The sequence below is a fragment of the Corythoichthys intestinalis genome, chromosome 14 (assembly GCF_030265065.1).
Source record: "Corythoichthys intestinalis isolate RoL2023-P3 chromosome 14, ASM3026506v1, whole genome shotgun sequence".
NCBI classification, from domain to species: Eukaryota; Metazoa; Chordata; class Actinopteri; order Syngnathiformes; family Syngnathidae; genus Corythoichthys; species Corythoichthys intestinalis.
This window is the reverse complement of record NC_080408.1, coordinates 33,027,171-33,045,113: the sequence shown is the minus strand read 5'-3', so window position 1 is coordinate 33,045,113 and position 17,943 is coordinate 33,027,171. Positions and strand designations below refer to the sequence as shown.

The following is a 17,943-nucleotide window of genomic DNA, read 5'->3' as shown; positions in this document are numbered from 1 at the left end:
ACTGTAGTCAGCCTTCAAATTTTACTCAGTTCAATGCTTAGTTTTAAGCATCATTACAAAATAGGATTAAGAAAACAACTTGGAAGGGAGAATGCAATTTACTGATTTACTGATAGAAAACACAACAAATATATACTTTTTGTTTATGTTTCCATTGGGTCCTATTTATGGTAATAGAAAAACAGCGTACTTGAGTGGTGGGGTACACACATCAATGATTATCAGTCATTGAATTTAGAAAAAGTTTATAAAAGAGTATTTCTCGTGACCTAGTATACAGGTAGTTCCCAGGTTATGACGTACCCGACTTGCGTGATTTCAACTTTACGAAGCCGGTGTCTCGTCTGCCAGTTTGTCACCAGTCGTGATCTTATTTTTTAACTTTATTTTGTTGATATGACTTAATAATACATGTTTTTGGATAGTTATTTTGAGATTTATGGTGTATTTAGCGGTACTTAAAGGGTTTAATTCCGATTTACGTGGAACTTCGGGTTCCGTGACCAGCCTAGGAACGGAACCAGTATGTAAAACCAAGGACCACCTGTACTTTGATTTTGGCGATTGGAGAAAGTCAGACTATGTCAGGAGAACTTAAAGTGCGTACGACAGGATAGAAAAGTCATAAATAGCATTATTATGTGAATTAGAATCATATTTTGAGACGATTTGACTATAGACCCTACCCACGTGACGTCACAACTCCTTCCTCCTGACTAGTGCCGCCCATTTGTCCGTCAACACATCATGTTTACCTGTTACGGCTACGTACATTCCTCCTATTTACGACGTGTTTTTCTGCTCGTTAACATTAATAATCAAAATGGTGAAGGCGTGTGTGGCGGTCGGTTGCAATAACAGAGAAGATAGACGGAGAAGACGGAGAGACTTGAAGTTCTACCGGATTCCGAGAGACCCGGAGAGAAGAGAGCGAGATGGGCTGCTGCAATTCGACGAGAAAACTGGGCTCCAAACGATTACCACAGATTATGTAGTAGTCATTTTATATCTAGTAAAATGCATATAATATATATTTAGAGGGTTTTGGGCTGACAACCACAATTAAGATCATTGCTAGGCTAATCGCCGACAACATACACGTATGTATGTAGTGAGAGTGCTATCGCTAAACCATATAAACATTAAAAGCCCTAACTCCATTGACAAACGACATGAAATACATTAGACTTGACAGTGGATGTTAGCAATAACAAAAGATTTTGAATTGAAAATTTCGTAACTCAACTTTCCAAGCACAAGATAGATTCCTGCCGAATTTTCGTGGACGAGGACCTGTTTCACCCAACCAGCAACGAAGTATTTATAAGCTTCCAAGCTCTTAAAGTTTTTCAAACTTTTGTGAGAATAGGCTGATTTTGTGTGGACAAGATAGTTGTACATATCAGGGTAGCTAGCAGATGTCAGGCAAATACGGCGGAGACAGCGGGTCAAAAAACATCGATTTAGGCATCAAATATGGATCTGGCGAATGAATAAATTGAAGCTTTTCCACATAACGCCTTTTATGCAACGCATCAAGTGAGTTTACGGCATCCGAAAGCACCGGGTCTTCCATGAAATGCATTATAAATTGCTCGATCAATTGAGACCATTGATAATACAGACACAAAATGACGGACAAGGGGGCGGAACCATACAGCGAGCACGTGATTTTGTGACGTCGGTGGGTAGGGTCTATATATAACAAGTTGGCAAAGTGCCGATGATGAGAAATTAGTCTTTTAATCTGCCGTTTAGCCACGCCTATCATTATAGGGCTCTAGCGTCCCCAACAGGAGGATGACGTTGGCAGGGTCATGGTCTCATCTGATTTAGAATTAGACCCATTTAGGGGGAATTATTAAGAACAAGGAAAATGCGACGAAGAGAGCCACAAAATCTCATTGTTCCAGTCTTTCTCCTCCAATATTTATATAGGATATTGTTTTTATCGAAGTATTTTTCCCCAATTGCTAAATAAATGGTATGGTCATGAGAAATAAGTCTTGTGCTAAATGGAATATGAAAAACATAAAAATGCATTTATTCAGTACGACATGGCAAAATTACTCCCTAATGGTAAAAACTGTCGACTTCACCTTTACTGTCGCACTCCCCGAACGATAGTTTATGCTACCGTACTTAGTCTTTCTTTTATCATTTCCCTGCCCTGGCTTCAGAAAATGTAAACAAACCAAGCGGCGTGACAGTTAGCCGACATGCTAACCCGAACCGAGTGACGTCTCAAAGTCTTATTTTCACTTTTCGAAGCGAAAAATCACACAAAACTAGCCCGGATCAATTTACACGGCGGCGGGGCTGTCGATTGTCTTCGATAAGGGTTCGATAAGCCGCCGGTTGTTGGCCGAGTAGCATTTTCGGTGGACAATCAGCCACTAAATGCAAGCCACGTCCGTATTAAAACATGTGCCATGATCCCAGTATTTGACATAATACAAAATACGATGTTTACTCCTTCTTAAGTGCAATGGTCCCACAGTGGTAGGGCTTGCTTTGACCAATAGCCGCGGTGAACGGCAACCTTTTGAAACCCAAAAAGGCTCACACCTTTTCCTGGTTTAGCAACAATTTTCTGCAGCTGTTTGGCTGAAGTGATGTGAAAAATAAACAATTTAATCTGCAAAATCAGCTGAAGTCTTGTGCTAAAGCATCCAACTGCAAGCTATAAAGCAATGCTGTATTGTGAGATGCTGACCCGGGTGACGTCACATTCGCTTTCGTCCTAAACCTGAGACTGAAGCCGGAAGTCACTCATTTTCATGGTGCAGGATTCAAAAATTGAATATATAAAATGATCGCTTCCACACACATCCAAGTGATCCATTTCAGTCAGGAGCATAAAACACCGAATGAAATATGAAATAAACATGCTTTTTGGTGTCATATGCACTTTAATGTTTCAATGTACTGTATCACAGTGAGTTTTTCAGATCCTGAAGTAGCAAAGCCCAAGGCCATCACACTGTCACCCTCATTTTGACTGTTGGCATCATGATCCCATTCTTAAATGCTGTTAAATTTTTACGTCTGTCCGTAGAATATCCTCCAAAAAGTATTTGGATTAATTTGGATGTGTGGTTTGTTTTTTTGTCCTACAAAGTTAGAGGAGGTCGACATTACCAGTGTGTGTAATGCACACACAATACAATACAATACAAGACAAACACAAGAATACTGAGCCATTTAAAAATAACCCGGCCGCACTGCAGTGACCAGTCTATTTTTTCCCCCTTTTTTTTCTCGTGGTGTTGAGGCCTGGCTGCGTCAGCCATTTTCACTACGTGCTCTCTCTAGGCACCAGCTGCTACTCTGGCCAGCCATGCCAATCTCACTGCTGTCACCTTTTGGGACTACAGCACTGAGAGCACGCTACAAATACAAAATGTGGGTTTTTCTTATTTGACATATCAGGTTAACATATTGTAGTTTACAGTTATGAAAAGGATTGCTTTATATTGGTAGCCTTTTTTACACTTAATACCAATGAAATATTACCTTTGTATCAGGTTCCCCAAAATCCATCATCAGTAACAAAGTTCACTAGGATTGTTGTTCAGGATTAATTACCTTTATGTGAATCTTAAAATCAGTGTTGCAATGTAGTGTATACATTAGGGCTGAGCGATATTGGAAATAAACTTATATTGCGACTTTTTGGGGGTTTGAGATATATTGCGATATTTATTGCAATTTCACAACTAGAAGAATTTTCATTGAATGACTTGAATAGCTTTTTTTTTTTTTTTTTTAATGAGTGAATTAGATTAAGTATTTTATTAGATTTTTCCTTAGTTTCCCCTTTGTTTTTCTTATTTATCTTTGTATTCTTTTATTTTTTATATTCTTTAAACAATTAATTAAAAAATGTTATCTTAGTTTCTGTAATTTTTTATTGTTGCATTATAGATTTAAGTTGCATGAATTTGCTTTTATTGTACATATTACTTAAAATGAACTATTTAAGAACTGAAAGTGCAAAAAATTGCAAAACCGCGATATATGATTGTATACATATAATACCGTTTAATCCAGGCTAAGGGGTTTTTTCTGTGAATGATGAAGATTGCTGTACATAAAATGGATACAAGAAGCCATGTCTTGGCACACTTACTGCCTTTATGAAGCAAACCAAAAGTTTACGTGTTTAAAAAAATAATAATAATCGCACATCCTGCGATAGGACTATTGTACGTGCTCACATCGCGATGGCGATATTTAAACGATATATTGTGCAGGCCTAGTATACATAATGACGAAGGGCTCAAGTATGAAAGAATTCAATTATATTCAGTTTACTGTACTTTGTTAGCAGCTATTCACAGAGAGAGTGAGAGAGAGACGGCCACAGTAACAGAAAACATGACCATTCACACATTATGCAACATAAAATATAGTAAATTAATGAATAAATGAATAAAAAGACTAAAACAATAGGGAAACTATATACAATCAAAGCTACAATCTGTAGCAGCTGTTTGGCAGGCGGATCAAGGTGGGGAGGAAGGTAGAGATAGCCCTCGTTTTCAGTAGGAGAGAGTGGGATTGTATGCTCTGATGGTAGCAGGACAAATTGAGGATTAGTGAAGGGACAGCTGACATCCTGGTGCATTTTTTAAATAACTGTTATTGTTAATTGTAGTTTTAATGATTGTATTGAGCTTGTTTTGTTTCCTGAGAGTAAGTGAACCAAAGCAGGTGATAATATTGAATGTGAGAGCGGTTTGATGAAGCATTTATAGAAGGCAGTGAGGATCGATTGGTGAACCTGAAGTTAGCTAAGTTTACGGAGAAAGAACAGGCGATGTAGACATTTTCAGAAAATGTGTTAAGTTTGTATGGCATTTTAGTTTTTGGTCAAAGAGCTTATATACCTGTATGCGTGAACTTTTCCAAATGTTTGTTTGCTGACTGTGGGCGAGTGTATGGTGAAGTGGCCACAACGAAAATACAGTAAATGACTATTTATTTGGTCTTGGATACACTTAAATCCTGGCAGTTGTTCCTGCACCACAGTGAAAAAGAGTCTAGTTCTATTTGCAACAGCTCATCAGTATTTGTAGTGTCCTCAATCTTGGTGTTTTCTAAGTATTTGATATATATTTTCCTAGGGGTAATGTTCCTGCAGTCATTTGTGTACAGTGTGAAGAGAAGTGGAGTGCTGATTGAACCTTGAGGGGAACCGGCAGATATTGTCCCAGCAATACTGTGGTGACCATTCACCCCTAATACTGTAGTAAAGATGGCAAAATTAAATTAAGATCACTTCTGCAGTATATCAAGAATAACCATAAAATGCCAGTTCTGGACGTGATAGTAAACTCCTGATTTTAGGTCATTTTCTGTTGATTTTAATAATAATAAAATATAAGTACTAGAAGTCGACTGGTATGGGATTTTCAGCAGATTTTGCCAATTTAGGAGTATTTTAGATTAAAAGTTACTCACCGAAGGTTCGCTACAACAGAGCTTTCCTGAGAAGTCTACTGCTTTAAGATGGCGGCTGTTTACTAGGGTCTGTCATTTCGCATCTACGATGCTGGCCAAAAGTATTGGCACCCCTACAGTTCTGTCAGATAATGCTCAATTTTTCCCAGAAAATGATTGCAATTATAAACGCTTTGGTAGTAATATCATTTAAATATCATTTATTTTGCTTGCAATGAAAAAACACAAAAGAGAATGGAAAAAAAATAATCATTGTCCTTTTACACAAAAGACCAAAAAATGGGCCAGACAAAAGTATTGCCACCCTTTGAAAAAATCATGGGATGCTTCTCTAATTAACAGCACCTGTTACTTTCCTGTGGCACATAACAGTGTGGCAATAACTAAATCACACTTGTTGCAGCCAGTTAAAATGGATTAAAGTTAACTCAACCTCTGTCCTGTGTCCTTGTGTGTACCACATTGAGCATGGACAAAAGAAAGAAGACCAAAGAACTGTCTGATGACTTGAGAAGCCAAATTGTGAGGAAGCATGGGCAATCTCAAGGCTACAAGTCCATCTCCAAAGACCTGAATGTTCCTGTGTCTACCGTGCGCAGTGTCATCAATAAGTGTAAAGCCCATGGCACTGTGGCTAACCTCTCTAGATGTGGACGGAAAAGAAAAATTCCAGATAGATTTCAACGAAAGATTGTGCGTATGGTGGATAAAGAACCTCGACTAACATCCAAACAAGTTCAAGCTGTCCTGCAGTCTGCGGGTCAAACAGTGTCAACCCGTACTATCTATGGGCGTCTGAATGAAAGGGGGCTCTATAGTAGGATACCCAGGAAAACCCCACTTCTGACCGGGAGACATAAAAAAGCCAGGCTGGAGTTTGCCAAAACTTACCTGAGAAAGCCAAAAACGTTTTAGAAGAATGTTCTCTGGTCAGATCAGACAAAAACAGAGCTTTTTGGAAAAAGGCATCAAAATAAACAAAAACGAGGCCTTCAAAGAAAAGAACACAGTCCCTTCAGTCAAACATGGCGGAGGACCCTGATGTTTTGGGGTTGCTTTGCTACCTCTGGCACTGGACTGCTTGATCATGTGCATGGCATTATGAAGTCTGAGGGCTACCAACAAATTTTGCAGCATAATATTGGGACCTGTGTGAGAAAGCTGGGTCTCCCTCAGAGGTCATGGGTCTTCCAGCAGGACAATTACCCCAAACACACTTCAAAAAGCACTAGAACATGGTTTGAGAGAAAGCACTGGAGACTTTTAAAGTGGACAGCAATGAGTCCAGACCTGAATCCCATAGAACACCTGTTGAGAGATCTGAAAATGGCAGTATGGAGAAGGCACCCTTCAAATCTCAGAGACCTGGAGCAGTTGGCCAAACAAGAATGGTCTAAAATTCCAGCAGAGCATTGTAAAAAAACTCAGTGATGGATACCGGAGTCCATTGGTTGCAGTTATTTTGTGTAAAGGTTGTGCTACCAAGTATTAGGCTGAGGCTGCCAATACTTTTTTCCGGCCCATTTTCGGAGTTTTGTGTAAAATGATAATGATTTATTTATTTTTTTCATTCTCTTTTGTGTTTTTTCATTGCAAGCGAAATAAATGAAGATATTACCACCAAAGCATATGTGATTGCAATCATTTTCTGGAAGAAATTGAGCATTATCTGACAGAATTGCAGGAGTGCCAATACTTTTGGCCAGCACTGTAGTTCTATATATATGTGATATAAATGAGACGCATAAGATGCTACTACCGTAGCATCATATGGGTGTAGTTTGTAGCAACGTGGGCGTAGTTTTTAGCGGCTGTCAGCTGCAGTCAGGTATTATTGTCATTGGCGGCCACAGTTGCCCACACGGATGCCTGATCAAAATCCTTTTTTCATGGGCTTATTTTTTTCTTTGCTAATCGGACTATTTTTTTTTTGTTCATCGGCCGATGTTGGAAAAAAGTCTATATATCGGTCGACCTCTAATCTGTACATTTCTGAATTTGCGATTATTAAAAAAAAAAAAAAATGACTGTCATTCCATAAGACATGCTATACTTTAAAAAGAGGCTTGTGAATAGTTTCTAGTCTAATTATACACAATACCGTTTACCTGTAGAAAGGCATCACTTCATTAATTGATGATAGAGCTACTATTTGTCCGGAACTCTTATCAAATGATAACACTCAAGAAAAGTGATCAAACACATGAAGGAGATTCCTGAGATATAAGAATACTGTGTAAAATATTCCAAGTCACAGAATGTCATCCAGGCTAAACCTTTGCAGCTTAAGGGTGCACTGTAAGCAAAGATCTATAATTAACAACAGGCTTTGTAATAAACACACTGTAATCTGGATCAAGCCCACCCGCTGCCAACTACAACAGATTGGCAGAAAAAAACACGCTGCTGAGTTGTCATTTTGATTTAAAGCCAACTTTGCACTTCCTCCTCAAAAACACAAATTTTGTTTTCATTATACCCCAAGTTTGATGGCAATTCCTGCTGTTTCCTATATTGTTTTTGTATTCATGTTTCTATTAAAAAAAAAAAAAAAAAAAAAAAAAAAAAAAAAAACTACTGCGGTAATCATCATTTTATCACTTTCATCTGTTGCCCACAGGCAAGCAGACTTGCCCACCTGAGAAATTTGACTGTGGGGGATCCAATAAGTGTGTCTCATTGTCATGGAGATGTGACGGCGAGAGGGATTGCGAAAATGGGGCGGATGAGGAGGACTGCGCATCTGGTAAGTCTGTCACTTTTTATTACGTACACCAAAATCTTATAAACCCGTCCTGCACTCATTGCACCATTATGAGATTTGTAGAAGTTTATAAGCCCCCCTCAAAATACAATGACCTAGGAACATTCTGCAATTCATAAAATTTCACGTCACATCGGTGGTGCAGGACTCATATTTTAAAAATGCTGTAAAATGCTGTGGGCTTTATGTTTGTTGAGGTTTGAGGCCTTGTGTCATTACACTCCAGACCAGGTGTCTGTTACACGTGCACGTTACACAGCCAATGAGACGCTTCTGTTATTAGCCTGCTCCTCCCCCCACTCCTCCCTGCAGGGACCTTCCTTGGCCTACTTCGAAGGCACCGTGAAGAATCATCTTCTCCCTCATGCCTCTTCACGTCAAGAGAAAGAGAGCGATTGAGGCTGTTGGGGGGGTGTGGTGTTTAGACTTTGAAGATCCTGCAAAATTGCATGTGGCAGGAAAATACAATTATGGAGTACAACATTGGGGCAAAAAACATAATTATCCCTCATGATGCAGGTATTTGCTTTCTAAAGTGGAATGTTTGGATATGTGGGTGTTCACATTCTTGATGTGGATTACAATTAAAGCTGAAACGAATACTCGAGCAACTCGAGTTTAAAAACTGATCTGAGTAATTTTATTCACCTCGAGGAATCATTTAATTTTGCCAGCTCTAAGCATCACGTTTTGCCCGGACTACTTTTAATGCGGGTCAACACTGACGTCACGTGCGTAGAGGAAAAAGCAATAATAATAAAAAAAAAAACATTACTGCAGCCGACAGCTGCTACAAACTACGCCGACGTTGCTAAAAACTGCACCCGTATGATGCTAATGTGGTAGCAGGTAGTGTCCGATGCGTCTCATAGATATTGCATGCATTTAGGTATAGACCCTACTCACCAACGTCACAGAATGACGTGTCGCTGTATCCGGCCGCCATATTGTCCGTCTTTGTTTATCAGTATTCTCAATGGTTTCAATTTGTCGTGCAATTTATAGTGCAATTCATGGAAGCCCCGGTGCTTTCAGACGCTGTAAACTCATTGGATGCGTTGCATAAAAGGCGTTATGTGGAAAAGCTTCAGTCTATCCATTCGCCAGATCCATATTTGATGCCTAAATCGATATTTTTCGACCCACTGTCTTCGCCCTCTCTGACATCTGCTACCCTGATATCTACAACTATCTTTTCCACAGAAACTCGGCCTATTCTCACGAAACTTTGAAAAACATTAAGAGCAGCACTCTAAGCAACATTACCCTGTGTGATTTCTAAAATGGCGACAATCCAAAAAAAAAAAAAAGTTGACTGCGATGGCCGACGCTTCAAAGATAGGTGGATATTGGACTAGTTCTTCAATAAAACACGCAACAACTGTGTCTGCCTCATTTGCAAAGAGACAGTCGCTGTTTTCAAAGAGTTCGATGTGACGTGATAATGATATTGCCGAACAAGACACGCTGACATGTACGACAACATTACAGGGAAGATACGCAGCAAGAAATTATAGCAACCTGAAGCTAGTTTAATTTCACAGCAGCAGTATTTCGCAAGAGCCCGAGTGTCGAAAGAGAACGCCACAAAGACGAGACTCTTGAAATTATGAATTAAAAAAAATAATAATAAAGCAAATGTGACACACAGAAGGGCTTGCTAACATTTGTTTAAATATATATTGTTCTATGTAAATCAGCCAAGGTAGCCTCCCGCATTTTTACCACACCAAATCTGGCCCCCTTTGCAAAAGGTTTGGACACACCTGTTTAACTGATGATCCGTAGACGAGGCCAGCTTCTTTCACTTGGTACCAGCTAAATATTATTCAAAATGTAATGATGGTGGAAGAAATAAGCATCTTGAATTTGAAACTGTATGTTGTCGGCGATTAGCCTCGCAATTATCTTAATTGTGGTTGACAGCCCAAAACCCTCTAAATATATACTAAATGCATCTTACCAGATATAAAATGACTACTACATAGTCTGTGGTAATCGTTAGGAGCCCAGTTTTCTCGTCGAATTGCAGCAGTCCATCTCGCTCTCCTCTCCGGGTCTCTCGGAATACGGTAGAACTTCAAGCCTCTCTGTCTATCTTCTCTGTTATTGCAACCAACCACCACACACGCCTTCACCATTTTGATTATTAATGTTAACGTGCAGAAAAACACGCCATATTAGGAGGAATTTACGTAGCGGTAATGCGTCAACATGACGAGTAGACGGACAATATGGCGCGGAGGCGTGGTTGTGACGTCATGTGAGTAGGGTCTATAGATGCGAAATGACAGACTCGGCCGCGCCTGGGCAGCGTTAGTAAACAGCCGCCATCTTTAAGCAGTAGATTTCTCAGCGCTAATAAATATAACGTTACTGTCACTCGTTCACGTAACGTTAGCCCTTTGGAGGGCTAGGTTTCTATTGATTATGACCACTGTCGATGCGTGGCTAACATGTCTTACATACAGGCTTTATTTAATTTGTAAAAACACAGCGCTGTTGAGTGATAAGGGTGTAAAATTAAAACATAATAAAGCTAACTGTCAGTTTTGGCTCAGTAGTCATTGCTGAATAAAACACCAAGTAGCACTCTTCCCTAATGTGCTCCAATACAGCAGGTATCATACATTTATTTTGAACACTGCAAAAACTCAAAATCCTATCAGTGGCCTATACTACGAACGGAGTTCAACCTCCCCAGAAGTAATCCAGTTTACCAGCAGGTAACCGGAGTTGACAAAACCTGGTTGTCTAGTTTGTGGTCAATCGGTGCTACGACGCTGATTATGAGGTTGATTAGTCGAACCTGTGTCAACCCAGTCAGAGTTACTGCGCGTTCACATAAAAGGGGGCGGAGACCAGAGTCAAACACTACTTGTGACGATGGCACGGGTACCTTATTTCACGGAGGAGGAACGCGCGATGATCATGCAGAGTTATGAGGAATTAAAATCCACCCTCACCGTGAAATCCAACACTGCTTTGGCGAGGAGAGCGCGACGGGTCTGTTGACAGCGAATTTACAGATCGTGTGATTTGTGAATGCATCAATATGCCAGTTTACTTATGTACATGAAAAGAAATAAAGCCTGCTGTCAGGACAATAAAATAAGATTTGGTACGTTAACAGTAAGAAATAATTTATCGCGCATCACCACATGAAGTAGGATGATTGTATGTTTAGTCCCATTGACTGTATGAATACGTACGTCCTTTTTTTTTTCTTTTAGTTTGGGCCTAAAAAATCCAGCCCGACCCGACCCGAGCCCGATCAATTAACTTGATTTGCAGGCCCGAGCCCAACCCCCCCCCCCCCATAATTTTATGTTATATTTGTGAGGACTCAGGAGAAGAAGGAAATGCGGGGATGCCATGCGTTGTTGCGTAAATTAAAGCCCGTCTTGTGTAACGAATTTTCACAGTTAAACAAGACTGTATGATGCATATTCAATAAACATCTATATCTTTTATATTCGTGCGTCTGTCCTATCAGTGGATTTGACATTTATTTTAATCTCTTCGAGTTGGCAGAAAAAAACGCAAGTTTTCTCAATGTTTAAATAGTCTACATATTTCTATGATTATTATAAATGCATTTACACAATGAAATAACGCTGGAAAAGTCAGTTAAATATATTTCTTGTATGAGAGCAAAGCTCTGCATTCGTTTACATTCAGCGATTTCAACAATCAATTTGAAGCGTTTCTATACCCCACTCCAAATCGCACGGCATACAGCGTTCTTACGCTGATATTCAGCATCACCGATGGAATGCATATATTGTCCCTGGCGAAAGCGCACGGACAGGCACACAATCTGCGCCTGACTTCGGTGGGTTACATTAGTGACGTCCGCCTCGATCAGTTGGCACAGATAAAGAATTCCCTCAGCCGAAAATCTACATCTTTCATGGAGAACATCTTCCGGGTACACCAGCGGATTCTGCCGGGCTCCAAAAACCCATGCCCTCCGAAGAGAGCCCCCACAATCCGTGATTGTTGTATGGGTCGTCCAGGTACGCTGTCATTGTCAGGGGGACATGTCCGCAGAGGAGTGCTGTTTAAATATAGCGTGGTTAATTAGAATTCTGGGGTTAAGCAAGATCTAACTCTGAGACGACCAGGTTTAGCGTGTGGCGTGTGTTGCCATGGCAACACTTCTCGGTTCCAACATATTCACCTTTTGTAGTCTCGCTTAGCTGCGAATTTAGGTCGCACGTGATGAAGTTACTCTCGAAGTTACTCTGCTAAGCCAGAAAACCGGCTTCGTAGTATAGGCCACAGGACTTACAGTTTAGACTAACTTAAAACTTAACTAGAACTTAGAAATAGCTTGACACAAATGGAAATTCAATTGAAACACGTGGGAAAAACACGTAGCTTTCAAGTGATGTGTGTTATCAAGCGTAATGGCATTTTTAGGTAAGAAATATCTTTTTTATAAGATCTAGAAGGTTTTGGAGTGAAAGCAGTGAATTTTTTTTTCTAGTCACATCTGTGATACAATTGTTGTCTGTTTTCAACAATGTACATCAAAAATAAAGATTGACTGAAAATGGTTCAATATTGGATTAAATGCCTTTTTTCTCATGTATATTTATAATTGCACTTTACCTAAAAAAAAAGTTTTATCCGATTACTCGATTAATCTATAGAATTTTCAATTACTCGACTACTAAAATATTCGATAGCTCCAGCCCTAATTACAGTACATACTCTTTTTTAAGGCAACGTTGTCAAACAGACACAACACATACATTAAACAGTGTTATAAATCATAAGCACTTTCTTATTAAACTCCGGACCAAATGCTTCCAAATGCTTGGATTTAACACCACACACACTAGAAGAAATAATTTACATAGTATTAATAGTTTCTTAGCTCAATGGATTTTGCTGCCTTAACCATTGAGAATGCAGTCATGTAAATCATTTTTTTCTCTTCTGACATCAGTCTTCATGTTACAGCTTCACTTTCACTTTGCAACTCCGTCACTCACCCATCCATATTTTTCAACAACTTTACTTGCACTGCAGATTTCAATCACTGGAAATAGCCTGTTATGTGGAGTTGTCAAAAATGCTGCGGTGTATTATTATTGCTAGAGGCTGGGGGTGTCAGATGATTCACAGTTCGTCATGAAGTGAGCTGAGAAAGGAGGAGTGGAATTGGTTTGAGTTCTCAGTGCATCCATTGGCTTCTGAGCAGCGTGCGTTTGAGTTTAAAATGATAAGTTGACTTACATTTTTTTTTTTTAAATCGTGTAGCAAGTAGAGGTCACTTGTTAGACTGCTCATTTTGATCTGCATATTGTTAGCGGGAGCTCACACCTACCCTTGAGCTTGGTGTTGAAAGTTTGAATAACTGATACATGCCCGGGGCATATCCACCTAATTTATTTCATGAATTTACATGACAACTCACTCCTGTTAAGTTTATTTATAGTGCCTTTCCCATGTGTAATCAGCCCTAATCCTATGCGCTCTGAGCAAAGTATTGCACTTTTTGTTTTTTGCTTGAGTTGATTTTAGCTCCTCATGTGTACAGAAATTACTCTCAAACTCAGCAGTGCAGTAGTCTTTGTCAATCCCCCAAGAGAATTGAGAGAAATAAAGGCCACACGGCAACACTTTAAAGAGGATATAGCCGCGTCAGGTGGTCTTGTCACTTTGACTTTCATCATATCATGTTTGGAAAGTTTTCCTCTCACAGGTGTGTGAGGTTTCAGAGTAAAGGTCACCTGTTTAGTTATTTCCCAGGAGCGCTGCTGTGACCCGGCTGAACTGACAGGAAATGTTATTTCTTCTCTGCGTGTATCAAAGCACAATGCTAGTGCTGTTTTGTTTCATTCAGTCATACCGTAGTTTGATAACACAAGGAAACATTTTTTATGCTGATAAAAGCTAAGATTGACGTTCTGATTTCTTGCAGTCAAAATTTGACTGATTAGCTGATAAATGGCATGTATGAGTACATACTGTATAATTGTTGGCTATTGCAGGAAAATCAAATGCAATAGTATGAGGGGCCGTACAAGACATTTTCTCATACAATAGTCCTCTAGTTGAACACTCCAGAAAGAGCTCTAAGTGTTTTATTTTTTTACCTCAACTAATTTCTTACAAATACAATCGTGAAATGGCAGCCATACCATTTGTACAAGACAGTAGTCATTAGGGATGGGAATTGATAAGATATTTATGATTCCGATTCCATTATCGATATTGCTTAACGATTTGATTCTTTATCGATTCCCTTATCGATTCTAATTTGGACTAAAGGTCTGTATGAGGTTCTGGGTTCAATATGTTTCTGGTTCAATCGGCTCGGAGTGTCGGTTAGAACACAAGGAGCGGAGATTGGAGTTGGTCTTTGGCACTTTTAATCTAATTTGGCAACAGGCACAAATTTATACAGGCAATGGCACTTGATATGACAACCACTCAATGAGCAGATGAGAGCATGCGTGGAAAGATGATGATGTATTTGTATGTGTGTGAAAGAAGTGTGTGTGAAGAAAACTGGAATGTGTGGGTATACAATGGGGCAAATAGGTATTTAGTCAACCACTAATTCTGCAAGTTCTCCCACTTGAAGATATTAGAGAGGCCTGTAATTGTCAACATAGGTAAACCTCAACCATGACAGACAGAATGTGGGAAAACCCCCCAGAAAATTACATTGTTTGATTTTTAAAGAATTTATTTGCAAATCATGGTGGAAAATAAGTATTTGGTCTATACCAAAAGTTCATCTCAATTCTTTGTTATGTACTCTTTGTTGGCAATAACGGAGGCCAAACGTTTTCTGTAACTTTTCACAAGCATTTCACACACTGTTGCTGGTATTTTGGCCCATTTCTCCATGCAGATCTCCTCGGGAGCAGTGATGTTTTGGGGCTGTCGTTAGGCAACACGGACTTTCAACTCCTTGCACAGATTTTCTATGGGGTTGAGATCTGGAGACTGGCTAGGCCACTCCAGGACCTTGAAATGCTTCTTATGAAGCCACTCCTTTGTTGCCCTGGCTGTGTGTTTGGGATCATTGTCATGCTGAAAGATCCAGCCACGTTTCATCTTCAATGCCCTTGCTGATGGAAGGAGATTTTCACTCAAGATGTCTCGATACATGGCCCCTTTCATTTTTTCCTTTACACAGATCAGTCGTCCTGGTCCCTTTGCAGAAAAACAGCCCCAAAGCATGATGTTTCCACCCCCATGCTTCACAGTGGGTATGGTGTTCTTCGGATGCAATTCAGTATTCTTGCTCCTCCAAACACGAGAACCTCTGTTTCTACCAAAAAGTTCTATTTTGGTTTCATCTGACCATAACACATTCTCCCAGTCCTCTTCTGGATCATCCAAATGCTCTCTAGCGAACCACAGACAGGCCTGGACGTGTACTGGGTACAGCAGGGAGACACGTCTGGCAGTGCAGGATTGGGTCCCTGGCGGCGCATTGTGTTACTGATAGTAGCCTTTGTTACTGTGGTCCCAGCTCTCTATAGGTCATTCACTAGGTGTCCCCGTGTGGTTCTGGGATTTTTGCTCACTGTTCTTGTTATCATTTTGACGCCACGGGGTGAGATCTTGCATGGAGCCCCAGATCGAGGGAGATCCTCAGTGGTCTTGTATGTCTTCCATTTTCTAATAATTACTCCCACAGTTGATTTTTGTCAATTTTGTCTCTGGTGTCCTATGACAGCTCTTTGGTCTTGGCCATAGTGGAGTTTGGAGTGTGACTGACTGAGGTTGTGGACAGGTGTCTTTTGTACCGATAATGAGTTAAAACAGGTGCCATTAATACAGGTAACGAGTGGAGCCTCGTTAGACCTCGTTAGAAGAAGTTAGACCTCTTTGACAGCCAAAAATCTTGCTTGTTTGTAGGTGACCAAATACTTGTTTTCCACTCTAATTTGGAAATAAATTCTTTAAAAATCAAACAATGTGATTTTCTGTTTTTTTTCCCACATTATGTCTCTCATGGCTGAGGTTTACCCATGTTGACAATTACAGGCCTCTCTAATCTTTTCAAATAGGAGAACTTGCACGATTGGTGGTTGACCAAATACTTATTTGCCCCACTGTATGTGTGGTTCTGAAAGGAAAGAAAATTGCATCAAATTAGTGCTGATGCAATAAACAATGCAAATTGACTGTAAAGCAGTCAATAACACACATACATGACTCGTAATATTATAATGACACAAAGGTAGGAGGGCAGGAGCCCGCGCACAACTAGGAAGCACGCTGCGTGCATGTGCAGTCATCTTGGCCATAGAAGTGGCGAAAACTAAGCACTTTACACTCATATGGATGTACAACATCATTTTAAGATGCTAAACTAACACATTCCCTCTTAACACTAATGTGCAACGCAAATATAATGTAAAAGACGCTCTCCTCCACGCAGGGAGAATGAGCGGGAGCAGCCAGCCGATGTAACAGTAAAAACACGAAACGGTCGCGCTGATAACGGCTCTAACTTCTCATAAGAACTTTATGGCTTGAAGAGGAAAAACCTAAATCCGTTCATTGACGCACACAGATACTTCCTCTAACAAGTGGCCGTCCTCTGCTCGAAATGCGCAACTTACGCCTATTCTCGGTCCCAGAATACATAGCACGCATGATGTAGGACAATAACAGGAACTAACTGACTTGTTGCTATGGGAACGAACGTATACCCATGGAATCTTTCTAACAGGAGTATTAAAATTGCTAATAAAATCGTTTTGGATTATTTTAGATGCATATATGTTATATTGTTCTTATAGAGTATTTGACGAGGAATACGATAGACCCATTAATAGACTTTTTTGGAAAAATCACCATTTCTTTACGTAGTCTCATGAATAATGACATAGCTTGTAAAAGTCAACGTAAATTCACTCGGCAACGACTCACTCCAGGTTGCACTTGGAGAGAAGTCTCACCAATGGTAAGTAAGATGCCGTATTTGCTGATTTGAAAGTTTGTATCCTGCGTAAATTTTAACATGCAAATTGTGCTGGTTGGAACTGATAAAAGAATCGCTAGATAAATTGCCAAACGATTCCATGGAATCGGACCACTCGAAGCCGGTTCTTTTTAAGAAGCGGTTCTTGATTTCCATCCCTAGTAGTCATGCCCGTTTCTTTTATATTTAAAAATATGTCAATATATTTTTGAAATTCTTAAATGTGTTAATTAAGTTAATTACAGTACTTTTCATATTACTTAAGAAATATGATGGAGGAAAACTAAGATCAGTTTTGAAGTCCGTCGGCAAAAATTTGTTTTAAAAACCTGTTGTCAGGTCCAACAAGAAAAATGTTCTCTAGTGTAATCTTTAACTCATCGGCTGCCGCTGACGTTGATAGACATCCAATCCATTTGAATTGGGTGTGCGACCAGTGAATCATTCATTCAGAGGGAACCCTAACGTAAACCCTAACCCTGATCATTCATTCACAGTGAATGATTCACCTTATAGTTTACTTGTTCATTTTTGAACAGTGCAGCGTGCACACTTGTAGCATCAACCCTTTAGCATGGCTGCAGCCTGCATTACAACCAATATGCCAGCAGATGGCCCCCACGGTCTTCGAGTAATGAACTGATTTTCAACACAATGGGCCAACAGGTTGGAAAGCTGCATGATGCCCCATTTGGACATCACGAGTTACAGATAAAGACGGCTTGTTCCGGAAGTTTGGAACAAAGTGTTT

The 17,943-nt window shown here is 39.9% G+C and overlaps 1 protein-coding gene across 3 annotated transcripts in view; it reads left to right on the top strand.

Moving 5' to 3' along the window:
* The window catches only part of LOC130929715 (low-density lipoprotein receptor-related protein 8-like), a 139,857-nt gene that overhangs the window by 61,590 nt on the left and 60,324 nt on the right, over window positions 1-17,943 (top strand). For all 3 annotated transcript variants that reach the window (XM_057857129.1, XM_057857127.1, XM_057857130.1), the window contains exon 4: window positions 8,087-8,212. In XM_057857129.1, the coding sequence (XP_057713112.1) occupies window positions 8,087-8,212 (126 nt within the window). The remainder of the gene's footprint in view (window positions 1-8,086; window positions 8,213-17,943) is intronic.